Raw genomic sequence first — 26,826 nt, 5'->3', positions numbered from 1 at the left:
GTGTGATTCTCAAGTTGAGCATCACAGCCGCTGCAAGAGGCTTTGCAACAAAAGAATGAGTACAAAACATAATACTCGTATCAGTGCAGAATTGAAAGTAAAAGAGCATATGTGAGTTCTGTGAATACTTTTTTAAAGAACTGGAGGAAAGGCAGTGATTACAGAAAGAGTCCATGAAAGAAGCAGCTATTTTGTCAAAATATGGTGAAATTAGGTTCAGGTCTCCCAGGGTAGCTGCCATCATAACAATAGCAGTGAAGACTCCCCCAAAAATTAATTTTGTCAGCTTTTATTAGAAGTGATTATGGCTGTTCCTCTTTAACGTGCACTTGACCTGCTGATTATGTAGAGCCAGTCAGTTAAATTGCCTTAAGTGTGTAAATGTTTCACACTTGAACTGAAATGTGAACAGATATTCCAAAGTCCCAGATCTTTCCCAGCTTCATCATTGAATTTTATATAATTAGAGTAATTACTACACTTTTAAACAACTGAAGACTATCCAGGTTGTAGTGGATTGTTTCTGTTTAGTTTTTCAGTGGGTAAAAAGTCAAAGCTTTACATGTAAATTACCTCAGCCACTCCTACCGAAATGGAGTTTATTCACCTGAGTCTTGATATCAGGAAGAAATTACATTTATATTTGTGGGTGGATGAACCTAGATTCACAATTTGTTAGTAATATGCTGTGACAGCTTTGATTATAACATGAATTATTCCACTTTATGCTTCAATGAACAGAATAATGTTTACTGGTCATTATGAAAGGCACTCAATTTTAATTTCTAGTTTGGTGCTGCTAGATGCCTTACATGATTTCAGTACAAGTTATTTTTACTAGATCCAGCTTGAGGGTGGAGAAGGACAAACAGGGAAGGACCATTGTAAATTCCATTTTTGTTTTCGGTCTGGGACAAAAGACTATATTTAGAATTGACTTAGAGGCTAAACTCAGTCTTCCTCTAGAAATTGATTCTTCCAGGCACAATGACAACACATTGACAGTTGTTGTCGTACATCTACTGGATTATTTGCTTTGTTTTAAATAAATAAGGAATCTGTGGTGTTCTTAATGAGTCATCTTACTGTGTTCTGAAATTCAACTTTAAAGTTAATCTGAGCAAAGGTTGGACTAATGTATTTGTCTTTTTACCTTCCGGAGTTGTATCATTCCAGTGACTTCTGGAAGATGTGTAACAATTCCAATGAGCAGCCATCAGTTTGCACCCTGCTGAGATGGCTGCAGGTTCATGAGGATTGGCACAACTCAAATATGGGGAGCATCCCTTCAGGTTACTGAGGATTTCCTGTTTCAGGATGTGATGATATTAGGATATAGGCAGCCTTACTACTTATTTCAAACTACATCAGTTGGCTCTCTCTTTCTTTCCAGCCTAGCGAAACTCAGTCCATTACAGAAGGAATTTTTGTATGTTACCAAACGTGATAACCAATCTCATCAGTAAACAGAGACATTATTCTGTCTTTTATTGCTAACAGTTGAAATTTCATGTGGATGTTGTCTTTTTTTCCCAATTGCTCATATTTCACTATTATCATTTTATGAAATACATATATATATATTGCAAACAAGAACGTGGTAACGCTGCAAAAACAAGTACTCAGATCTAGGGAGGTACCAAATCAAGCATATCCACTTGGCTCTCTTCTGTTTCTTAGTGAAGTATAATCACAGTAGTATGTGATTAAAAAAAAGTGTACTTCACAGAGGACATAGGATGTACTGTTCTCTAAATTATTGTTTCATATTTTATATGGATTCAGCATGTGTTGTGATATTTTTTTATGTGTTCTCTTCAGACTCGTCTTCAAACAAAGAATTAATATATTTGAGGCTTATTTTGCTCATTACCATAATGTCTCAGAAGGAAGCATTGAGGCAAAAAGCCTGAGAATAATTAGTCAGTAAATTCTTTCTAAACATTGACAAGTGTCGGTAGGTTCTGGTTTTTGTTGGCTTCTTTTGACAGTTATTTAGGGCTGTGTTTAGAACAGTGCTCTCTAGGATCTGATACGCAGTTGGGTGTTAAACAGACATAAATTAGATTTAAGTTATGCTGAAAACTGGACTTTCAGAAAAGGATGCACATAACTACAGGAGAGCTGCACAACAGAGGAAGAAAGAAAAGGAACTTTTCTTTTCTGTAGTCTTTACATGTCATCATACCAGGTTTTTCTTTCTACAGTCTCCTGTCTCATTTCTGTGCATCTTCCAACTGAAAAAAAAATAAAACAAAGGCAGAGCACTGTCTTTCATGGAACTCTTCTGACACCATTGCAAATCGCTGGTTTCACAGGCTTCTATTCCTGGTGTGAGCCCTGGTGTGAGCCGGCAGGCACTGGATGACTTGCAGAGCTAGGGAACAGCAGCAGAAGAGAGAGCTGGAATGTGGAAAAGAAACCAGGACTCCCAGTGCATGGCTGAGCGGTTGCTGGTTTCTTGCACAAATCGCACTCTTGTTTTTACTCTCAGGGTTTGCCTCTGTTTTTTTCCTCTTTGCTCTTTTGCATTCCAGTCTGATTGCTTTCTTTATATTCATGTGCCTGGATACCAACTGACAAATGCATAGAACCTGGTAGTTGCTGCTTTTCCTGGTGCCTGCAGGTGAGGAAGAGCAAATGCAAAGAAAGTTGTGCTTAGTAGACTTGCTAATGCCATGTTATGAAACAAAGCAAGCTGAAGTAAAATCAAATTTGTACCAGACTTCTCAGAAACAATTGCACTTCATAAAAAAATTGTTTGAGTCAGTCAAATGGATGAAATTTGGTAAAATCACCAGCAATTGACAATTCACAGTAATAAGTATTTCAACAATGTCCTTGAAAGATAGTATTTTACAGAAATAGAACTCTTTGTATTGTCTTTTTTCTGGAAACTTGCCTGTATTTAGCTACTTTCCCTCTTCTCCTTTTTTTACAAAAGGTTTGCAAAGTAGGAGTTCAGTTCCTGTAGTGGTGGTGAATGATAAACAGAGGAGCACAAGTTTAGGTAATCACTTCAGTTTCTATGTAGAAGTTAGGGAAGTGCGTCAGGCAAGGGAGGAGAGCAGAAAATTGGTAACAACATTAGTTTTCACAAAATACTTGTATCTTTGTTTTTGTTCACGTAGAACTTTACAGGTCAGTGTACCACGAATAGATAAATGCCACACATCTACATTTAAATGTCACTGATACACTATTACAGTCTCCGTGTCCCTGTCCCTTATTCTGGCCTTGAGCACAGGGGCCGAGCTTCAGGACCTGTAATCTCTGGAGGCCACATTGCCAAGGCTCCTGCCACAGTTCTCACAAAGCAGCAAGGAGCCAAAGAGCCCAAGCCACTGCTGCTGCAGGGATGGGGAGCGCTGGGAGGGCTGGATGCTGCTGGACCGACTGCAAATGCATCCCTGCCTAAGAGGGATGACTAAAGCAACTCGGGTGAATTGACTTCCATGTGTGCTCATTTTAGAGGCTGAGGCTCAGTGTTTTAAAGCTGTTTACTTGATAAAATTCTATAAAAACTTAATATGTGACATAATAAAGACTTCTTAATTAAATTGGTTTCTTGATAGTAATTTAACTTTTATTAAAACTATTTGAAAGAAAGATTTTCCAGACAGAGTAAAGTCCATCAGAGCTAGTGTAGTAATTTTCTTCCTCCAAAAAGCAATGGGATGGCTTAGGATTGAATATAACTGATTACATTTAGAACATTCAGATTTTCAACATAGCAATGCTTAAATTATATCCTAACTTATTTAACTGCATTTTTTCAAACTCTTACCAGGGCTTTCTAATTTCTTGAGTGATGATAAAAACCCTATTTGTTTGTTTTGATGATCCTCAGAGGAACGAAAAATTCAAGGGGTTTCAAAGAGCAGTTCTGTGTACTTGGACTGCTCTTTTTATACTTATAATGTTGATGTCCATTTGAAAAATACCAACAGGACCTTAGTTTTAAAAATTCCTAGGCCTTTTACTTTTTTTACATCAGCTAGAGATAAATTATATCATCCAGCTACTTTTATATCTCAAAGTTCTAATTAAGGATGTTCATCACTATGCAAATTGTTAGGTCTGGATGCTGTAGTGGAAATTTTTAGAGTTACATAGAAATCCTATTTGTAAACCATATATTTCTACCTAATTTGCAGCAAACTTCCTAACTGGAAGGTTTGAGCTGGGGAAGTTGTTCAGGCAGGAACCAGGGGTGTTGAAAATGAGGGTGAGGAAAGGCTAGGTAGGCTCTTGCTATCTGAATTTATTGTTAAAAGAAGTTTTCTGTTTTCAGAACTGAGAAGGAAATTCATCTTTTTCTTAATTGGAACTGTGAGGACACAGCTTTTTACTTTCCTCCTTTTTTTCTTTTGACAGAAGCTTAATGTTCTTGCATTTGTATCCTACTGCACTAAGCCATCTCCGCATCAAAAGAAGACAGAATGCTTGTCCTTCTGAGTATCAGCACTGGCATAATTAGCATCAGTGCTTGAAATAAGATTCAGTATCTATATGGTTTTTTTTAACATTGTCTAAAGATTAGTGGCATCAGCTCATACTTAGTTTGAGGTTTCAAAGTTTTCCCAGCCATTAAGTCTAAATATGTCTTTTTTAAAATAAACCACTTTACATTTTCTGGAAGTAGGAAAGCCTTATCTCCATTACAGCTTTGAGTCCATATCATCATCCTAAGTCTGATATGAGGCACATAGGCATGAAGTGAAGAAAAAATATAGCTGTGAAAACATAAACCAGTACCTTTGATGCATTTCAATGCAATTCCACTGCAAGAAAAAAAAATCAATAGACTTAACACTTCTTTATTATGTATTAATATTATGAAATGATCTTTATGGGATATTTAAGTAGCATTGAGAGAAATTATCTGAAAAAGGGCTTCCTGCATGAATCCACATCCAGAATCATTGCCAGAGCTAAGATGAAAGTTCAGACGTTTCTGGCTTGAGGCTAACGGAGCACGTTGTCTCCTAAAAGGAATTAATTTAGTTTGCTTTCCTTTTATCTTTGCAAATAGACACTTCTGCCAAAAATATTCCCTATTGTCCAAGTTAAGGATAAACAAGACATCAGCTGATTATGCATATCTTAAATGCTTTGTTGTTTAATTTTTGGCAGCCTGTATATATAAGGTGCCTGATACAGCTGTTGACATCAGGTGTGTGTACTCATAGCTGCTCCGTTGGAGTTGGATCAGTAGGATAAGGAGTTTACAAAAACAAGCCAACCAAAATGAGAGCCTGCCCAATTAAATAAGACACTTGCTTCCTGTTTGCTGTTTTCGGGATCACATTTTTGTAGTTCTGTGGGAATTCAGAAAACAGGTTTGTGGAATTCACAAGACTTTTCAGTCCATTCATTCTCACTAATGATAGTACTTTGGGTGAAAGTAAATACATACCCGGGCAACTTCCCTACATGTTACAAATAGAAACACTAAAAGGTAGAAGGATATATGTTTCAAGTACCATGTTTATTGAAACTTGGTTTGACTGTAGACTCCAAGTATTAATTTTTGCTTTAGAACTTCAGCAAACTTAAAACTTTGAGAGATTGCTTGCAGTGCAGGGAGGAGAGAGCTAATTTAAAACTTTTCTTTTGTCTCATATTTTTTTCATTCCTTCCTGTGGTTTTGGAGGAGTCTATTAATAGTAGGAATATAAAAATGAACATATATGAAATGAATATAAAAATGCCTGACAAAGTACAGCAATAGTAAAATCCACCCTAAAGGAGGGGACCTGACTGTGCATTGCTTATGTTGGTGCAAGGGAATGTTACTCTGACAGCAGTAACTTTGAGATTTAAACAGATTCTGTTAAAACAGTTCATCTCCTGATAGCCAAAATCCTGTGCAGAGAAGTTAGCTTGAAAATGCAAAGGTGTGAAGTGGTTTTGAATTCTGTAAACATCCAATTAAATTATTCTTTGAGCTTTTAAGTGTTTTGTAATTTGGACATGCAGCATTGTCCTTTAGCAGAAGAAGATAAAATATCAGGGATTTTTCATCCAAAGAAGTCTCAAAGTACTTCTTAAAAAATTAAGTAGCAATTGTTAGAAGTAAATACTTCACTTTCTTGGCACTAGTGTACATAATGGATAATTATTTGATTAAATTATTGTGCCTATGCTGTACCTCAAGATCTTTGATAGCATTTTTAGCATTTTCTCAATCATCTCCTGCTTCTCAGGGCAGAAGCAGCTGGTGTTATCATCATTATCCTTTCTTTTAATTTCCTTAGACAAGGATGAATCGTTATGGCATAGGAAGGCAGATTGTAGAGGGATTCAGGGAAGCATTTGGTACCCTCCAAAGCTGAATCATTACTTGTGTGACAGCTCAGCCACAGCCTTTTCTGTGACTAGCAAAGGCTGAATCATAGAGTGCCTTCAGGAGGAGCAGTGGGCAGCGTGTTCTCTCCCCTCCCAGAAATGACATTTGCTCTTGGGCCTCTGTGCTTAAACTCCAGCACTGGCAGAATTTCAGTAATACAATCTGTACTTGTCATAAAGGTGAAGTTGGTGGAGCTGTGAGTTCATTAATCCAGAAGGAAATCTGCTGACAGGCAAATGTTGGTGGAGTGAGTCTGGCCTAATAGTGGGAGAGAGAGAAGATGATTATATAGGTCCATACCTGTTATATGTTCTAAAACCAAACACTGTTTGGTTTTACTATTACCTGTTAATACACAAGCATTCCATGCCAGTTGGAGTAATTTACTGTTTACTATTTTTCAGCAGATTATTACATATTCTGAACTTTCTTTTTCCTCTGATTTTTTATGGTTTTTTTCTTAAAATGTAGGAATATTCTGAGGACAGCAATTCTGAACCAAATGTGGATCTGGAAAATCAATACTACAATTCCAAAGCTTTGAAGGAAGATGACCCCAAAGCAGCATTAAGTAGTTTTCAGAAGGTTGTCTGTCTTTATATTCTATATCTTCTTTTTATATTAATTCACATTTTAAAATATTTGGTACCATTTGAGTTATTTTCTGAGATTTTAAGAGTAAGATTTATCTTTTAAATTACTAATGTGCTAAGTTTATTTTTGAGTATCTTAAACTCCTGGCTGATTGCCTTTTCAGGACCATTCTTAAGGATAATAAATAGGACATGGTATAGTGTTATCACTGATCTGACTTTTTAATCTTCAGGATTAGCTAAGTTAATTAAACAGTTCTAAATGTGTTTTCATGCATTAACAATAGAAAGCAGATCCATTTGGGTTTTTTAATGAAATGGTGTTTTCCCCAGTGTCTTATGTAACATTATATTTGCTTTGCTATCTGATTCCAAAGCTTTAAATGTATAAATACTAAATAACACAGTTTCTTTTCTTCATCTCAGTTTTAAATTTTTAATGTTTGCACACTGCTGTGAGAAAGCAGTATGTTAGATGCAACTTTTTAAAGAAAAAAATAGATTTTTGCATCTCTTTGCTCATTTCTAGTGTATAAAAAATTATATACATGACTTTAAAGAAAAAACTTTCTAAAGTTTTTACTTACAGAACATTTCTTGAACTATGTTGCATTAAAACTAGAAGTGTTTCTCCTTTTGTGAAGGAACCATAGTAATTCAGAAAAGCTTTTTAACTTGATTTGGTCAAAATTTAGTTTTGCCGGAGGTGCTATAACTATTTTTGCTTATGTGTTTATGCAGTGGTGTTAAAATGTAGTGTTTGGCATTAAGGCCTTGGCTGTTAGACAGCAACAACAACAACGATCGTGTTCACCCTCCCTGTGTCAGCTCAGTTGTGAAAACTGAGGAGATACACTCTCACTTTTTCAATAGTACCAGGAAAGAATAAAACTGAAGAACAGGGCAGAGTCAAACATTACTTTGTAAGGAGCAAAGTGGGGGGAAAGGGCATGTATGGGATATGTGTATTTTAAACAATTCAAGTTTGAATAAAGTTTTTATAAATATTGTTTTAAAAAATCTTTTTCAGGTTTTGGAGCTCGAAGGCGAAAAAGGAGAATGGGGATTCAAAGCTCTGAAACAGATGATTAAAATAAACTTTAAATTGGTAGGAATTACAGCTATCACTTGGGAGTAAATAGCATAGATATGTATTTGATCCAGAGATCTTAAGTTAGTATTGTAATTTATAGCTATGACAACTAAGTCTACCAGAACTTGCCTTTTGCAGCCTTTAATGGCTACTCACAGATATGGCAGGGAGATGATCTGTTGTTTGCAAGTCAAAGGCAAAATGGATGCAAAATAACTGCTGTAGTCAGCTGGTACTCCATGCAAGTGTGAGGCTCAGTCCTTGCTGTGCTGAGGTGTCACACCACTGGAAGTGGTCATGTTTCTCTGTGTACTGCACCAGGACAAAACAGTGAAAAATCTATATGCTATGTATGCAACCATTCCAAAGAGTTGTGTGGCCAGCTCTGTTTTCTTCATTGAGATTAATATTTTAAACTTGTATTCTATGCAGTCCTGAATTTATTTCTGATTCTGCAGGTTATGAATAAAGTGGTGATATGAAAGTTTTAATAGCAACTACTACTGCATTGTCTTTCTTTATGCTTTCTTTATCCTGTATGTAAATTTGCAAGATAGCTCAGTTTCAACAATTAAAACAAAAATTATAATGTGATTTTGTTTTTCTTTTAGACTAACTTTCCTGAAATGATGAATAGGTATAAACAGCTATTGACCTACATACGGAGTGCAGTTACAAGGAATTACTCTGAAAAATCCATCAATTCTATTCTTGATTATATCTCTACTTCCAAGCAGGTTGGATCAGCAATTCTTTTATCTTCATAGTTTCCAGTTTGTATTTTTATATGTGGAAATTTTTTATGTTTGGTTTGGGCATTTTGATCTTAATAGAGGAATTTTGAGTATTCATTTGCTGTTATATGTAAAAATATATTTCCCACATGTAGTGGATTCTGTTAACACAGATAAATCTTCATAAGCTTGTCCTTTTTTGGAAACATTTTCCTGGAATTTCTATGTTAATAAATAAGAACTTTTTTTTATCATAGCTACACAATGTAAGTGCCCACTCAGATACAATTTTTAGTCAAATAATGTGTTTTTTTTTATTTTGGGGGGAGGGGGGAATCTTTGCAGTGAAGTGTTGGTGTGAAATACTGCCTGTCCAATGCACTGTGCTAGTGAGGTACATGTCCTTAGATACACAGCCCAGCTCCTTTGGTTTTGTGTTGTTGAAGCTTTACAAAGAGTAGGAAACTCCTCTCAGAAAGCAGCACCTTCATCTGGAGGATCATTGGTTGTTAGTGCCAAGTCCTTGGTTATTAGCACAAGCTGAATGCTGGGTTACTCTTGAGGTCTAAAGGATTCTCTTAGACCTTCTTGGCAGAGGTCAATGTCTCTGGTGTGTAGTTCAGCCAGACCTGGAGGGACAGTCTGGAAATCTTAACTTGATATATAGTCACAGATTTGTTACCCCCAAAGGAACAGTGGCCATGAACAACACTGATGCATTCTTTGTAGAGCTCTTGTAAAAGGTAACACTTGGCACTTTAATTTCCATTTCAGATGGTTTTTTTTTTTTGTTTTATGCAAAGAAATAGTTTGATACACTCAAGAGCTTTCTTCCACTCAGCACTGCTACTCCAGAAGGAAGAAAGCATCTTTTCCTTTCCCCACATTCTTCTTTTTTGTAAAGCATATTTTCTTTTTGATATGTAAATTATTTTTATGTTTTTAAGTGGAAGCAATATTGCCTGTGTTTGTTACAAAACATCAGGATTCTGTTCCTTGGTTGTATAAGATGGGTTTGATGAGTTGACTTTCATTTTTCAGATGGGTACAAATCTTAAAATGTGAATACTTTTTAATTATATCTGTTTCATATAATAAAAGGTAATGTAGTTAGTTTGGTTATTTTAGAAGCTGTTTGCAGTCTAAATGCAAACATTAAGTAAGATGCAGATACCTTTCTTATTTTTGAAGTTCAAGCATGCACTTTTAGTTTGTTCAGATTGACTTCATTAACAGGTACAAATTTGCTGTTTACAATTATAGAATTCTGATTTTTTATGTCAGATGGATTTGCTTCAGGAATTCTATGAAACAACACTTGAAGCTCTGAAAGATGCTAAGAATGATAGATTGTGGTTTAAGACAAACACAAAGGTAAAATATATAACTTCCTATTTTTTGCTTTTCTTTGACACCTTCAGCTAGTTCTTATAAATTATAATTGTGAAATTGTAATAGATCTCAGTACTTTAACTTTCTTTTCATTTCAGCTTGGCAAATTATATTTAGAACGAGAAGAATATGGAAAGTTACAAAAGATTTTGCGTCAGCTGCATCAGTCCTGCCAGGTACCTTTATATTCTAAATCACTGTGGCTTAGTAAACAACATTGATGCTTTTTTTTTTTTTAAATATATCTGTTGTTGGCCTTTGAGGCATTTTGCTGAGCTTTAATACGAAGAGAAGAAATACTGTGCCTGATTTTGTTAGCTGCTTGATAACATAAACAAAAAACACTAAGTGCTTTATTCCTTCCTTAAAGATGATTTTTTAAAAATTATTCACAACTGCTGATTGGGTTTCTCTTCAGGAGCAAGGATGAAAAGCACATATCAATAATCTATAATGCATGGACATTCATTTTAAAGTATAAAAAAGATTCAGTGTGAGCTTTACTCAAAACTGAAAGTGCAGTTGTTACTTTCCCATCAGGAAGGGGAAGAAATAAATTAGCCATGCAGTCTGCTGTGCTTATTTATGATGCTTTTCCTTCTTCAGTATGGAAATAGGTTACAAATATCTGGGAAATGGTTCTGTTAGAGGCAGCAGAAGAGTCATATGTGTTACCTATGCATTTGTGTCAGTCATATTTATGTACTAAGAGTGTGGCTTAAGGAAAATGGAAAAGAATTAAGGTTAAAATTTTGAGAAAAATATTTAATGGAAGATACTGATGTTTTAAATACAGGGCTTCAAAATGTAGCCTGTGGTAAGTAATTTGAGTACTATGTTTTCTATTAGTAGTTAGATCAGTATTTCAGAGTTTCAGGAATATTCTTGTTTTTGACAGGAAATTAGAGTATTTGGTTATCAGTGTTTTACTAGTATAAAACTGAAATTGCTGTTCTCTTAAAATTTCACAGTATTTATTACTTAATCTGTCCTAGACTGATGATGGGGAAGATGATCTAAAAAAAGGTACTCAACTATTGGAAATCTATGCTTTGGAAATTCAAATGTATACAGCACAGAAAAATAACAAAAAACTTAAAGCACTATATGAACAGTCATTGCACATCAAGTCAGCCATTCCTCATCCACTGATCATGGGAGTTATCAGAGGCAAGTTCATCTTGAATTTTTCATTTGTCTTCTGTTGCAGAGATTTGTTCCATGAAAATATGATAACCAGTGGTTTTTTTTTTCCAGTTCCACTATAAAGAACAGAGGCTTCTGTAGATTCAGTCTCATCATTTTCTTCTTGCAGGACTTCAGCTCTGCAGTTTTGGTGCCCAGGTACCAGAGGCACTGGACAGAAGGGCAGGACAGTTGGCTAAATAACTGTTAGGAGAGAAGCAGTAGAAAGAAAAGAGGAAGACTTGCTGTTTGGCACCATGGCAGGCAGCAAAAGATGAATGCAAAGGCATCTGCAGGGCATAAAAACAAAGGCTTGACAGGACTGCTGGCAGAAGGGACTGCTGTTCCTGCAATTCCCTTTTATAAATTTGTGTCTCAGCTCGCTAAAAATCAGCAGGAACCAAAGCGCTTTAAGATGTGTTTGAAAATATTATTTATTATCTGCAATAATGAATTGTAGCAGAAACAAGCCATGTGTTTTGAAAAAAAACCAGCTTTCTTCAGAACACTGTTATGCCTTCCTCCTTTCCCTGGTGTAGATACTGCACAGACAATCAGGCAGCACTGGGTACTTCAGAAATAAAAGGATATAGAAAGTATTTCTCACTTTTTTCTGTGTGGTTTTGCTCAACAGGTAGGGAAAATTCCATATATATACAAAGTCTGTTGCCATTGAAATGGAAATAGAATTTATTTCAGTTTTTGCAGTACTTTAACAGAATGGTGACATAATTATTGGCTATGAAGATTAGTGTTCTTTAAGTTCTATGGTGTAGGTTGGGTTTTGTTTTTTCTTCTTTGGAATGGGTTTATTCAAATGGCAGTGCTGTATGTTAAGGCCCTAATGCTTTTTTTTCCTAGCAATTTCAGAGAACCAAATCACTTCTGAAAATGTTTCAGTAATCTATTTAGAAATAGCATGGAACTTGAGTACAATTATTGTAGTCAGCAACAAGCACACAGTGTTCCTTTTCATCTTTGTTTTCTTTTCAGAATGTGGAGGCAAAATGCACTTAAGAGAAGGAGAGTTTGAAAAGGCACATACTGATTTTTTTGAAGCATTCAAGAATTACGATGAATCAGGGAGCCCCAGAAGAACCACTTGCTTAAAATATTTGGTCTTAGCAAACATGCTCATGAAGTCTGGAATAAATCCATTTGATTCTCAGGAGGTATTTTTTTCTTTTTCCTTCACACACACACCCACCCGCCATCCCCTCACCCTTTTCTGAATATATAGAGAAATTACCCAAACAATGGAAATGAAAAAAAAAATCTGAACTTGCATATTATGCTTTCTGTTCTGCATAGGCTAAACCATACAAAAATGATCCAGAGATTCTAGCAATGACGAATTTAGTAAGGTAAGATTTTCATTTTTCTGGAGAAGAGAACAAAACTATAAAAAGAAAAAAGATTTGTTGTCCAAACCTGAAAGGGAGCAGTTTTAGAAATGCCTTTTCTCTGCACAGTTAACACAGTTATGAATAAATATTGGGCAAATATTTGAGGATTGTTTTTCTTTAGAAACTTGCTATGAGAGACCATAGTATAGATGCCACACTATGTAGGAGTATCAAAGCTGTGTGCTTTTGTCACTTTATGGTGTGACAGAAACCTAATTTCTCCCCTTAAATAAAGTTGTCTCATGTTGTACTGCTACTGGTCTTTTTAGGCTCTGGCTGATAGAGAAGAAGAGAAATTGAGTTCAGTGACATATCCTACCAAAGCCAGTAGAATAATTTGCTGCATGGATATGTTATGATTTCCTAAGTTAGGAATACGAAACAACTCTGAATGATCTTCTGATCCTTCAAACAAGTGAAAATCAAAAGAAAGCCTCATTACCTCTTAGGCATCTCATGACCTCTACCTCACAGGCACCTGTGAGAATTTCTAGTGTGTGAAGGTCATTAGGTCAATGAACTGAGGCAGGTTTTGTACACTGGGTTTTGACATGCACCTAACTGTATCCTCTCTGGCCTACCTCTGCTCCTTTCCCATCTTTTCCCTACAAAAGAAGTAATGTCTACTCACTTTTTGAAACAGTTTATGCTGTGTTGGAACTGCTGTGATACTGCTGTTGTGCTTTACCATTGTATACATACAAATTGTTCCTGAAAGTGAGGATATTCATCCATTATTGACATGCTGATTGAATAAATTATTTGGCAGTTTATTAAGGGACTATTTCCAATAACTCATTCCACTTTAGATGTGTTTTTTTTCTAATTCACTGTCATAGTTTCATGTTAATTTGAGGCAGAAGGAACCCCAGATGGCCTTACCCAAGATGATTTTACTCATATTTCTAATTTATATCTTTTATCTTGACATTTGAATATAACTCCTTCTTTAAAATTAATAATGCAGTTAAAGCAGTATTGATAAGAAATATGTGAAGATAAAATTAATTCCAAAGATTACAATTATGCTTTTAATCCTTCCTATACTCTACAGTGGGAATTTGCATGCTTTACATATGACAAAAAGAGACTTGTGAAATAAACAATAAAATATACTGAACTGAAATTCCTTTTATTTTTAAGTAAAAATTACTGGTTTCATGTGATACAGTCCATGCCACTCACATAGCTATTTATAAGCTGCTCAAGTTCTACCTTAAACTTAACAGGTCTTTTTCTTGGCCATTTTAATAACAGATGAATTTCTTTTTTTACCAGTTTCAAAACAATCTTTAAATGTACAGAATATGAAGGACAAATAGATGTTGTTTTTAAAATGTTTGATGTTGGTATTAAACAGGAGTTGAAAGTTTTGTTTTGAAAGAATGTTTTTCAAGAAATAGGCCTTTCTTCAGAGGTTGCAGCTCCTGACCTGTAAATGATGCCTCTGGTGGCACCTTCTTCTTGCAATGCTTTCTCAGATGACAGGATTGACCCATGAAAGGTTATATACACAAATAACCAATAAATAAAAATCTAAAAAGTAACATTATACAAAAATGACTGATTAATAATCCTGGAAGTCCTTATTTCTTTCAGTATTTTCAGCATTCAGCTTAAGCTGAATACTGTAGAGACAGCAACAGCCTTGTAGACTCTTTTTAGCTCTTATTTGTTCCATAAAGTATGACTTCATGAAGCCAAAATTCATGTAATGATACTTTTCAAAACAGGGTATTTAAGAATAGCTTCTTAAAGTATAATAGTTTTGAAACTAGAGTGCAATTGTGGAACAACTAAATGTTCATACTAAACTTCAGTAAATACTGCTAAAATTGAAACAGGAGAAAGGTAATTTCTGTTGCATTTAATCTTCAAATCGAGTTTCTGCTTATAAAGGTTCTGAATATAAATATTTTCCTCCAGTGCTTAATACATATTTTTTTAGAAATTGTGGAACATAATCTTATGAGTCTGTTTTACTTTTAAAATTAAAATTCAATCCCTTGGTTTTTTCTGAAGTGCCTATCAGAATAATGACATCACTGAATTTGAGAAGATTCTAAAAACAAATCACAGCAACATCATGGACGATCCCTTCATAAGGGAGCACATTGAAGGTATTTTAAAGGCTATTATAATCATTTTTGTTTTCACTACTTCCAAAGCTCCTTTTTTTTTTTTTCTTCCCCCCCATCTTGGTTTATTTTTCTTTAAGAGTTTCTTGTAATTAGTTGTGGATTATTTGTGGATTATTTGGAAGTTGGTCAGGGCTAACTTGCATCCAGGCGTGTGGCATGACTGCAAAGGTATGCAAAACTGATGGCAGAAGTTCTAGAAGAGTGGATATGGTAAGATATCTATGGTGGTGTTTAGACACTTGAATATTTTGTGTGTTGTTTTTGGAATAGTCAAGTGAGAGCAACCCTCACCTGTAAAGATGGTTTGTATCAGTCTCATTCAGTTTGATGTTTGCTAGTTTATAAAGTTCATTTACTGCTTGAGATTACAGACCAAATACATAGACAATGTACCAAAGGTTGCACTAATAAATACATAGTATTATAATAGGTGAAAAGATCCATACTTTTCATTTCTATCTTGTAAGCAATAGTTGGAGTTATAATACCTCTATTTAATAGAATGCTAGCACATTAACACATGCCTTTCTGCTCCATTAATGTGACAAAATAAAGTTACCTCATCCATTTTTCTTGCATCTGAGAATTGAAGAGTCTCTTCACTTGAATACAGTGCTCAGTTCTTCAGCTCACTATTGTTTTTAAGAGTGTGTCTGACTGTGGCAGTGCAAGATCATTTAGCTGGGTAGTTACATGAAAGAAAAGAGTTAAATCCAGAGACCTGGTTTTCTTATACTTGTTTGTAAAAGAGAACAGGGCAAACAGCAGGGCAAACTAGATATAACCCACTGCTGCTGTTCCATGTGGACTGCTGGTGAGCTGCAAAGGCTTGGAGGGAGGCTCGGTAAGATTGGAGCTGGATTAGAGCTCATGGAGGAAGAAGTGACAGACCTGAAGAGCAAGAGGAGGGAGCTGAATCAAGGCACTGAAGGGAATTGAGTGTCACTCCTTATATGCTACTGATTTCACAACATGCTCAGGGTTATGTTTACATACCTTGTCTCATTGTTTTAATCTCCATAGTTTATTGAGACACATAACCTGGTGTCCAGTGGTATATTATTATATAAACAGTCCTCGTTTAAACAGGTAAAAATGGACCTAGGCTTTTTTTATCTGTTAATTTATAATTATAATTTATGCTTTCATTTTATCCCGTCTTTAATAATGTAAAAATATATGAAACAATGACTGCACTATTTTATCTAAGCAAAATGAGCCTCTCCACACAGACCATTTTATACAACACATTGTAATTACACCATTAGGCCCTGACTTTTAACTTTAAGTGTGAATATCCCCCATGAAGTTAAATGCACAGACATTTTAAATTGCATAGCTTTAAAAATACCCCTTTTCACTTTTGTACACGGCAAGCATTCTAGCCATAAACTAGTGAGGCAGACATACCAGGCAATGATTTCTATGATTTATCCAGTTAACTTGAATAAATAAAATTTTTACCAGAGAACATGTTGCTCCATGTTTGAACAGTTTTAAGCTCTGTCTGTCCACCTTTAGAGGTACATATTGCTTGGATCCCTGGAAAAGGAGGGTCCTTGTTATTTTGCTGGGCTTCCTTACCCATTGAATGACACTAAACACCATGATTTTTGAAGGTAGTATCTTTCTATATGGAATGGTATTGCAGCTTTATTTCAATACTGTTGTTTTTACAGTGTTTGTTTTCTTATCTTACAGAGCTTTTGCGAAACATCAGAACACAAGTGCTTATAAAATTAATTAAGCCTTACACAAGAATACATATTCCTTTTATTTCTAAGGTATGTGTCAGTAGCCTTGCATTTGCTTAAGTAAATTATTAACTGTGAATAAAAGCTTTTAAATAAATACAGTGCTTCCAGAAATAGAACATCTAAAATACACTCTAAACCATAAAGTACTAATGATGCACTGCTGGCAGCTCTGCAGTGCAAAAATGTTAATTTCAAGTGTCATCCAACTGCTTATGTACTATGATACACTTCTAAAATACTCAACTACCATATTCTACTTGGTGTAGAAAAATCACATTTCTTGGGAAAATAATAAGAAATTTGTATAATAAAAAATGTAGTTATGAATGTAAATTTTATGGACATAAAAATTAAATTTTTAACCCCTTTTGTTCATAAGCCATCTTCACATTTTTGTGTTGTACAAGTTACAGAACTGTAACAGTGGCAGTAGAACAAACCAAGTATTACCATAGAATCCCTGATTTCACTGCCTAATCTGCAAAGAATGAAATAAAACCCCAGTGGTAATATATGACTATTTCTATCTCCTTTGAGTCTGTAATTTTGCCAGCAAAAATCCACAGCATTACAAAATACATCATGAAATATTAGGGATGCCTGTTTTTATGCTTAAATTTTCATAAGAATTCGGTATGGGTTTTTTTTTTAAGCTAGACTTAACACTTGTAGAACTTGCTTGAGCCAGAAGATGCAATTATGTCTCTAAATGGTTTTGAGTGCATATCCATTCCTTTCTGATAATTATTGTCTTAATTTAATTCCTGGGGTTTTGTGGTTGTGGTTTATTTTGTTGTTATTTGGTTTGGGATATTTTTTATCCCTTTGTTTTTTCAGGAAGTCAGTAAGGGGACTAATTTCTGGAGCTTCTAAAATTTTGCTTTCGCCTCTTCAGCTTTTTCTGAGGTTACTGGTCTCTTGATTCTTGGCCATGTGTCCTTTGGGTGGAGGTCTTTTGCTTAATAGATCATTACTGAATTTATACTTATGAACAGTAAGAAACAGAGGTTAAACCAAATTCTGTTTATGAAAATAAATATTGGAGTGTTTTAATGTTGCAGAACATAGTAGCAGCATAATGAGTTTTCTTTTTGTTTCAGGAGTTAAACATAGATGTAGCTGATGTGGAAAGCTTGCTTGTGCAGTGCATATTGGATAAGTATGTATCTGATTCTTGATTATTGATCTTTAATTACTTTAAAGTTATTGAACTATAGGAGAAGCAACAAAACAGTATTTTGGGGCATTGCAATAATACTGGTTGATCCTAGAAATGAAAGGTAATGGTGCTGAATTTGGATTTTCTTGGTTTCTGAGCAGTAAAGTAAGTTTGAAGGACGGGACCCAAGAAAATTATGCAGGGAGATTGGCTAGCATCTTCTTACTTTAATTCTTAATTACATAACAAATTCCCTGAATTATTATGAAATTATGAAAGTCATTATTCTTAGTAATTGCTGCTTACACCTATTTATATTTTTGAGTGCATTTTCAAGTTGACAGATTAGTAAACTTTCTTAACTAGAAAAATTTAACTACAATTTGTAAAACCTACTTTTCTGGAGAGTAACTTGTTATAACTGCTACTTTTTTTCTGGAGAGGTACTTGTTATAACTGCTACAAAATTATAATCCATACATGGGCTTGTATTGTTTGACTTCTCTTCACATAAATCTCCATTTTTCATGACTCTTTGTCAAGAACTGTTTATGTCATATTGCTTCAGACTTTGTGTGGGGTCATAGCCCCCCAATGCATGGGGTCCATGCATTGCCCAGTGAATTAGTTAATTTGATTTCCAGTCATGATGACAACTTAATAGGCAGTACTGCCCAGGACAATAATTATAAAAATGCTGAATTCTGAAATAGAGCTTGTGCCTCTCTTGTGTAAGACCTCTTACTTTACCTCTGATTTATTGTTAGCTCCTATTTCCATGTCCATTAGCAATTTATAGTTTTTATTTATTTACTCCTAGCACTATACATGGCCGAATTGATCAAGTCAACCAGCTCCTAGAACTGGACCATCAGAAGAGAGGTGGTGCACGTTATACTGCGTTAGATAAATGGACCAACCAACTAAATTCTCTCAACCAGGCTGTAGTCAGCAAGCTGGCCTAACAGAAACCAAGCTTCTACAAACGTACTTAAGGCAACAGTGCAGTGATGTAAACCTTAAAAGAACTGGGAATGGCAAAACTACTGTCGGTTGGTGTGCCCTGAAATTATTGGAGTTATGGCAGAAGTGCTTTTTTGATCAGCTGGTTTGTGTTTTGCTGCTGCATTTATCCCAAGAAAAAAACAGCTTTAATCTCCAGAAGAAAACCAAAATGCCACGGGATTTATGCTGTATTGACATCTTGCCCTAAACATACAACATCCTAGTAATTTGTCAAGGGGCAATTAATGACCAGAGAGAAGATTTTTGTCATGATTTTCAGTACACTGACACGTTACTGTTGGTTAAATTTAAACATGTTTTACCTGCAGAAATTCTCTCACAGAAATAACCTGCAATAACTTGAAATGCATACCCTTTTGAACACTTCCTTTTCTCATGTATAAATTGAAATGTTTGCTGCATTTTGCAAAATGTCAATTCTCCAAAAATGTGTCCATATATTTCTGTACCTGCAGTGTAGTAAAGGTTTAGAAGAAACCCCATAATTATAGTGGCATACTGTCACTTAGGTTTCAAGCAGCAAAATAAACAGTGCAGTTCAGAAATTGTACAGTTTGTTTCTTGATGTGCTTTCATTATACTTGAATTTTACTTGTGTTATTTTTTAAAGAAAATAGGTATTACTTGATCTTATCACATTTGTGAAGGACAATATGGAGATTCTAAGTCTAAACCCCTTGGTATGTGTGCTGTTGATTTTTCTTTTTTTTTCCCTTGAAATAGTGAAACATAAATACTAAAGAGCTGACATTTAGCAGTCTTGCTAACTAACTTTAAGCTTCAAGATGCCAAGCTATTATCAATCCTGTCTAGTTATGTTGGTGGGTATTTGGCATTTCTCAGGGATATGCTTGGTTTTTATTTTGCTACTTCAAGAATAGAGATTTTCCACACAGCTCCATAGGAATAGAGATGCAGACACCGATTGTTCTCTCTCTTTGCCTATTTTGAGCAGATTCAGTGTATGCAAAATGACACTGTGTGTATGGAGTGCTGACCAAGTGCAGTGACCTTGCTGGTAGTGGAATCTGTTCTGTCCCAAATGTTTGAAGGTATTGCAGTCCCTTCAGAGCTGCTGTTCCCTATCACAGTATAGCCACATGCCTTTTGTGTCCTAAGATTTTGGTATCATCAGATCATTTTAACATAAATTCAGCGTTGACCACTTCAGATTTTATTCCTGTAGCAGATCGGAACTGACAGAAAAATTCTCTTGCAGGTCTCAGAAATGTAGTAAAGAGAGTCAAATTTTCCATAAATGCAGTTTAAAGCAGAGAGTAGTGGGTGATGGTACACAAGCAGTGCCACACACAGACATTGTAACAGTAGATGGAAAAATGTGTATGTAGAGTAATTAACAACACCTCAAAAATAATGAAAAAGTCTAATAAATTACAAATGTTCATCACATACATGCAAGGCAGTGTGGTATACTCAATGATCTAGGGCAGGATTTAAATTGGTAACAGGGTATAATTAAATAGGATAAAATTAACTTCAATCTGAGGAATAGTTATGTCCCTTAGAAAATTATTTTGGTCTGCAGTTGTCAAAGCAAGTGATTTTTTTCTCAGTGTTTACACCATAAAACTTAATGTGTACCATGAGTAGCATGATGTTGAATCTTGGGTGAGAATTTCTTCTTCACTTATGTATTTTTTTACCAGTAGGTGTTTTTAATTTATCCACTTACTTAAAATAATAGTAAAATTTAAATTTTTAAGCAAAGTTTTTTTTGCTTTTGTAAAATCTGTATATAACATTTGACTAAAGCACCTTGTATTTTGTTTCCTTATAATGCTGTGATGTGTAATGTAGTTTTTACTTTGAAAATTCCAGTAATAGCTGCTGATGTGAAGTTGAACATAACAACAGTGCACAGTCATTTGGGACCCTTACCAACAGATCCAGAGACTTTATATTGGATAGCAAATCTTGCAGGGTTCTTCCTCCCATGGGGACAAGGGATTGTCACAGCTATTTCAAGGTTCTCCCTCCCATGGGGACAGGGGACAGTGACAGCTATTTATTTGAGTAGGTTTCCTTTCTATGCTGTTTCCTGCCACCCTTGCTGAGGGAAGGAACAACTCTTCTCTTCTAAAGGAGGGGGGGAAATAGAACTGTCCATAAACTTAAAATCACTGAAAATAAAAGTCTTCTTGACTTTGTCCGTTGTACCTGATGTAACCTTTTCCATCCCAGCTATGTCTGCTGGGGAGGCATTTTGGTATTTTTGGATTTTTTTCAAGAAGGAAATGGGAATACTGCAGTAAATCTTGTCGTGTCCATCTAGTTCTGGTGTTTTATCTTTTTGTTCTGAAGGATTAATTGTTTTAGGACTAGTCTAAGTAGTGAAGGACGGTCAGTCTGTACAGTGAGGGCTAGCAGTGTTTTTAGACAGAAAAAGGGTCAGTCTACCTCTAAGAAATGGTTATGTGTTTTGGCATACTTCAGGTCTTACTCATGTACAGTGCCTTAGCATCTGTGTCTAGGCACATAAGGAAGATTTATATAATCCCTAAGGGATTCAACCCCTTTTCTGAGTTCTCACAATTCTTAACCCGGAAGATGAAGATTTTCTGTGGGGAAATACTGAGGAGCTCTGTTACCATCCAACTGCAGCAGAAATCACCAATAGTTCCTATAGCCCACCTGTAGTCCCTGGTAGATCTGGTTCTGATGTCCTTTCTGTTTCCTCAGGAAAAGTGAACAAGCACTTGAAGGACGAGGGTGAATGATTTTTTTTCCCCAGAAACATCATTGCACTGCAGGTTGGTTGAGGCGTGGTAAGCAGCCTCACTGCGTTCTCAGTCTCAAGCCCAATCATTAAATTTCTGCAATTGTTGTTAATTGTCAGATCCACACTTGTCACAACTTCTTGGGTGATTTTATACACCTGTTGTGGCTGCTTGTACGACACAAACTGGCATTCTAGCTAGTTACCATAACACTATTTGCAAAAGAACATTTTAATGGCTGTTGTAATCTTATGTAAGATTACAACAGTGATTAAGATGTGTATATATAAACCCTTCTTTTTTTAGTTGCTGGCAGCTTATGCATTAAAACTGATCAACAGGCAAATCTGGGAGCATGTGGGTGCTATGTCTGCATTTTAGATTTTTACTATTATTTTTAGTCAAACATACTTTGAAGGAATGTATTCTTTGTGCATCTCAAAGTCCTATTCTAATAGATTGAATCTGAAGCCAATTTATTTTTATTTTAAATAGGCCTGAAAATATATTGAACAACAACAACAAACCCCAGAAAAAATGGCAAGGCAGCTGAAATGCACTGAGCAGAATAATATAATGAAGTTATTTGAACTTTAGTTTGTAAATAAACTGAACTTGTAATTACTCAGGAGTTGTCAGCTGTAAAACATTGTCTGTAATTGAGGATTGTATTTTCATATTTTTTCTTTGTGAGGTAGTGAATTAATTTAAGTAGGAACTGTGTATGTATGGAGTACAGTAAAATGACATCACTTGGGACAGTACCCCTTGCTTTCTCAAATATACAGCCTAAACACAGAAATAACTTTATTTATATAAATGGTAATATGGAATTTAAATATAAAAGTGTAGCTGTTACTTTATTATTTTCAAAGTGCTAAAAATGTATTTTAGAACCAGGTTAGTGAACTAGGTAAACTACATTACAAGCTAGTCAACTATTTAAATGTTAATTAAGATATTAAGAAGGATTATCACCATCTTAAATGCCTCTGTGTGGTAAGGTAGATTGCAAACTATCTGTGATAGAATAATTGCATATGTAGTGCTAAATTTTAGATGTAATAGGTGCAAGCATTACAGCAAGAGTACAGGCTAATCCTTTCCTGGCCGTGGTAGGAAGAGTTGCATGGCAGCTCAGTCCTGGCTGGCTCTGCTGCCTCTCTCTGCAGCTGCTCTCCGTGGCAGTGCTGGGCTCCCTCACCTGCTGCCAGGCAGGAATCGCTATTGGAACCGTGATTTTCAGCTTCCTGGAGTAGTTCCCAGCTCACCTTCGCACTCTGGTTTCAGTTCTGTTTCCTGCTGTGGCTGCCTGTGCAGGACACCACGTGTCCTTTCACCAGATACGGTTTTATTTGCCACGATACACTTCACTTTGTGTACTTGTCTTTTTTAGTAGTTAGCTGAAGATTTTAGTCCCAGGCCAGTAAAACTCATTTTGGAGTCTGCTTTTTTCCTGCTGCCTTTTCCACTTGCTCACCTTCAGCCCCACCAGTGCTGCTGCCGTGGAGCTCGGTCTGAGCCTGCCTGGACATCAGGTGGAGGGTGTTACTGAGCAACCCTTATTTCATGTTTCCATGCCAGTGCCATTAAGCCTATACAAATGTTCAACCTTTCTGTATAAGAAGCTGCCTTGCCTTCAGTGAGATGTGTAATCATATCCTTGTGTTCCACAGGACTCTGTACCTACTACATGTAAACAGCCCATGTAAGTAAGCGTGTGAGTAGCCACATGTGTGTTGTTAGGTTTGCTTGTAATCCTATGATTTGAATTCTGAATACAGTCATTACCAAGTGCCTTTCCATATTGCTGAGGTATTTTGGTTTAGTCTCCCATTTTTTATTTTTGTGTTGACCTAGATTTTCTTCTTAATTTGATTTGTTTCCTCCATTGTGTTCAGGAAGGATATCTCCACTACCCAGTAGATGCAGCAGTAAAGTCACAAACTTAGTAGCAAAATTGCAGTCAGCACCTGCTGATTTCAACCATCATTTTTGCTTATGAACTATTCACTTACTCAGTCTTGCAGCAAAGAAGTAGCAATAATTGTTTACAAACTGCCAGATTTGAGAATTGGACCCTTATGATTGAGTATGAAAAAGCAGCTACCAAGGATGTTCAAATTCAACCATGTGCAGCTACCAAGTGTTTTAAAATTCAACAGGGTTTGTATAATTTTTTGATGGCTTCCTTAAGAACTGTGACATCATCATCGAGTTCTCTTACACAACAGTCGATCAAGATGATGTTGTAACCAGATACCCTGGCATATTTGTGATAGCTGTGGATAGAAGATCTAACATAACTGGTTCTGAGTGCTTTGTTTTTCTTTTTGGTGATAACACACTTAAATTTTATGGGAGACTTGAGTTTTTTTCACCTGAGTGGCACTTCAGGTCACCCAACATGACTTTCTGTATTATGTATATTGTATAGATTCATGTAGATCTGATGTCTATTTAATCACTGCCCAATTTAGATCTTCGACATTCCTGTTATTTGAGTGTGCATAACAGCCCTTTCAAGTGTGACCTTTCTGTTGGTATGTATCTAGGGAACAAAAGAAGAATTTCATAACGGACAGCCTTGCCATAATGAGTCATTATTTTTTAAAAACACAGCAACTATCTTAAGCAAATGTCATAATATATATTCCATGGTCAGCATCAATTTGAACAAATTAAGCTGCATTCCACACTGAAACACTCGTGTGCTAATACAAGAAGACGATTGTTCCAGTTGTTTCAGTGGGATTTTTTCACTGTTTTCTGTCCAGTCAGGCAAGTTCTCCCACATTACTTGGAGATGAAAAGTGATTAAGTTTGAAGTAAATTTACCAAATTTCACACAAATAAGCAAAACACATTCAACTACTAGGAATGAAATACATTTTTCTCAGTAGAGATTTGTTGTTTAAGTGAGATGAAGTTTAGGTAGCTTATGTTTCATAATTATTTATCTGTAGATTTCCATCTCATATTTAAGTTCATCATTTACTGATGAAATGCTGTTCAATTGCATCAGCTGAAAGCTCTGTGTACAACCAGCTTAATACCCAGTTTTACTTTCATGACTTGTGTTGAAATAACAAATCTCATTGTGTAAAAGCCCCTGGGAACACAACCTCGTAACCTCAAATTAGTCTGTTTTACCACCTTGAAATGGTTTCCCAGCATTATAAACACTTACATGAGTTCTGCTGACCATTCAATCTTGTCAAGAAAAGTTCTGGGTTACAGAAGTGCATATAAAGCATACAACTGCTGCCGCTTCTCTAGTTCAGGTGAGGTTTCTGTATCAGCAGCTCTCCTGTTCCCTTCACTGGTAGTAAAACACTGTCCTCACTGAAGTTAGTAGAAACCTGAAAGTTAAATTTAATTGGGATTACAACCTGGCCCACCCTTTTCCCATATGCTCAATAGGACCTATGATTTTGTGTACTTTGATCTCATGAAAACTTAAATCACAGAACATACGTAATGTTGCAGACATCTAGGCAAAAGTTACACTTAGATGGTGATCCTGCTGATGTGGATGGAATAGCACAGAAGGCAGTGACAGTCTGCACAATTCTCTGTTTGTCTCATCTGTTCACAAGATGAGATCTTGCTGTGCAATGCAATAACCCTCTTCATAATCCCATATGTTACATATGAAGTTTTAATGGTGAAGAGCAACTCCAAAGAAAGTACAAATAGATTATGTTGGTTTATAAAATAAATAAAATTTTTATAACATAGGAAAAATTGTTATGTGGTATCATAAATCTGGAAAGATTAATTATAAAATAAAGGTTCAATCTAGGAAGCTATAGCAAGATTGGTCTGTCAAGACATTCTTGATAGCTTCTACTGCTGTCAAATTCAGATACTTTCAGGCTTTCTTACTTGTTTCTTTAAAAAGCAAGCCATTTATTCCTCAGAAGAACCTCTATCAAGCAGGAACCTGACTATATGTATTAATACATAACACTTTTATAATGTATTTCACCTGGAAGCGCTCAAGAGTCTGATCTGGGATATCCTTTGTATATTTCTTTCACAAAGGTACTTATTCTAGTTCTGTTTTTCTTTTTCCCCTTGCCATGAATCAACCAAGTTGTAAATAAATGATGCCTCATTTCCATTACACCCAAGGCGGCAGACCAATTGGCGCAATGAAACGCGGGGACATCCCTGCAGCACACACGTCCGGGACCGTGTGTTGTTAGGGGCTCATGCAGTCCGGCTCCTGCATGCGTTCCGTTCTCCTGCCTGGGCTGCACACGGTCTCACGGATTTCGCTGCCGTCACTCATCATTCACCGCATGTTACGGCAGGGCAGCAAAATAAAGGAACGTCACACGAGCCGTGCCCAGCCTCGCGTCTCAGAACCTGCCCCCTTTGCTGCCGCCCGAGCCGCTGCACACACGGGACCCGCTCCACAGCCCAGCCCTGCACTCCAGACGCTGCTGCGACATTTTTAGATTTCTGCCTCTAAGTAAATCACAGGGGTATTTTTTTTTTTCCCCTTGGTGTTCCAGATAATTTCAAGGACACCGTCGGCCAGAGCCTCCCCCGGCGCCGCCCGCGAGCAGACGCGCCCGCATCGCACCTGCCGCCCTCGCTCGCAGGCGGAGCGGCCCCGGGCGGGGGAACGACGCTCCCCGCGCTCACTCCCGCGGCTTCCCGCAACGTTCGTGTCACGGCCGCTTGTTTGCGGGCAAACGGAACGCGGGCAGGGAACGCCCTCCGCGGCGGGGAGAGAAGGCGTTCCCAGCCTGAGCCCGCCCGGCTTCCGTCTCAGCTGGTCCCTCCCCGCCGCCCGTCCCGCCCCGGCCGTGGCGTAGCCGGTCCCGGTTCCCGTGATAACCGCGAGCGGGGCCGGCGCCGCTGCGGGCGTGTGCGGAGCGCGGCGGGGGAAGCAGCGCCATGGGGGAGGCGGCCCGGGCCCTCCGCCGCCCTCATTAGAGCCGCCGCCCGGCGCAGCTGGAGCCATGGACAAAGCGGACAAGGTACGAAGGGACCGCGAGCAGCCGCGGCGGGAGGGGCTGCGGTGAGGGTGGGGAGCGGAGCGGGCCCGGCCCGGCCGTGTCAGCCCCGGTAGGGCCGGCGGCAGCGGCCGAGCGGCGGCAGCGCACGGCGGGGCGCGGCTCGCGGCCTGCGGGGCGGGGGCGCCGGCACCGGCCGTGAGGGGCGCCGGCACCGGCCGTGAGGGGCGCCGGCACCGGCCGTGAGGAGCCGCCGCCCCGCCCCGGCGCAGAGCGGCCT

General features: G+C 37.2%; 2 protein-coding genes and 1 long non-coding RNA gene across 8 annotated transcripts in view; 2 read left to right on the top strand and 1 right to left on the bottom strand.

Moving 5' to 3' along the window:
* Window positions 1–19,388, top strand: part of COPS2 (COP9 signalosome subunit 2) — a 139,918-nt gene extending 120,530 nt beyond the window's left edge. For 2 of the 3 annotated variants that reach the window (XM_072934137.1, XM_004176897.6), the window contains exons 2-13: window positions 6,824–6,937; window positions 7,976–8,053; window positions 8,650–8,775; window positions 10,036–10,146; window positions 10,263–10,340; window positions 11,160–11,334; window positions 12,343–12,521; window positions 12,661–12,713; window positions 14,778–14,875; window positions 16,598–16,680; window positions 17,754–17,812; window positions 18,633–19,388. In XM_072934137.1, coding sequence (XP_072790238.1) covers window positions 6,824–6,937; window positions 7,976–8,053; window positions 8,650–8,775; window positions 10,036–10,146; window positions 10,263–10,340; window positions 11,160–11,334; window positions 12,343–12,521; window positions 12,661–12,713; window positions 14,778–14,875; window positions 16,598–16,680; window positions 17,754–17,812; window positions 18,633–18,777 — 1,299 coding nt within the window. In that variant the 3' untranslated portion in view covers window positions 18,778–19,388. The remainder of the gene's footprint in view (window positions 1–6,823; window positions 6,938–7,975; window positions 8,054–8,649; window positions 8,776–10,035; window positions 10,147–10,262; window positions 10,341–11,159; window positions 11,335–12,342; window positions 12,522–12,660; window positions 12,714–14,777; window positions 14,876–16,597; window positions 16,681–17,753; window positions 17,813–18,632) is intronic. The other variant, XM_002198572.7, reaches the window with a different exon arrangement.
* On the bottom strand, window positions 9,681–26,373 carry LOC115496578 (uncharacterized). 3 transcript variants are annotated; one of them, XR_012057644.1, is made up of 3 exons: window positions 24,767–26,373; window positions 16,361–16,438; window positions 9,681–11,553 (listed from the first exon to the last, which is right to left on the bottom strand). It is a non-coding gene; the product is annotated as an uncharacterized lncRNA (long non-coding RNA). The 3 variants fall into 3 exon arrangements; XR_004368864.3 differs by lacking the exon at window positions 9,681–11,553 and adding an exon at window positions 14,869–15,787; XR_012057643.1 differs by lacking the exon at window positions 9,681–11,553 and having other exon boundaries at window positions 16,174–16,438; window positions 24,767–24,938; window positions 26,171–26,357.
* Window positions 26,362–26,826, top strand: part of SECISBP2L (SECIS binding protein 2 like) — a 27,967-nt gene continuing 27,502 nt past the window's right edge. For both annotated transcript variants that reach the window (XM_012578155.5, XM_002196668.7), the window contains exon 1: window positions 26,362–26,570. In XM_012578155.5, coding sequence (XP_012433609.4) covers window positions 26,553–26,570 — 18 coding nt within the window. In that variant the 5' untranslated portion in view covers window positions 26,362–26,552. The remainder of the gene's footprint in view (window positions 26,571–26,826) is intronic.

The sequence above is a fragment of the Taeniopygia guttata genome, chromosome 10, assembly GCF_048771995.1.
Source record: "Taeniopygia guttata chromosome 10, bTaeGut7.mat, whole genome shotgun sequence".
Classification (NCBI taxonomy): Eukaryota; Metazoa; Chordata; class Aves; order Passeriformes; family Estrildidae; genus Taeniopygia; species Taeniopygia guttata.
This window is presented reverse-complemented; position numbering and strand designations above follow the sequence as displayed.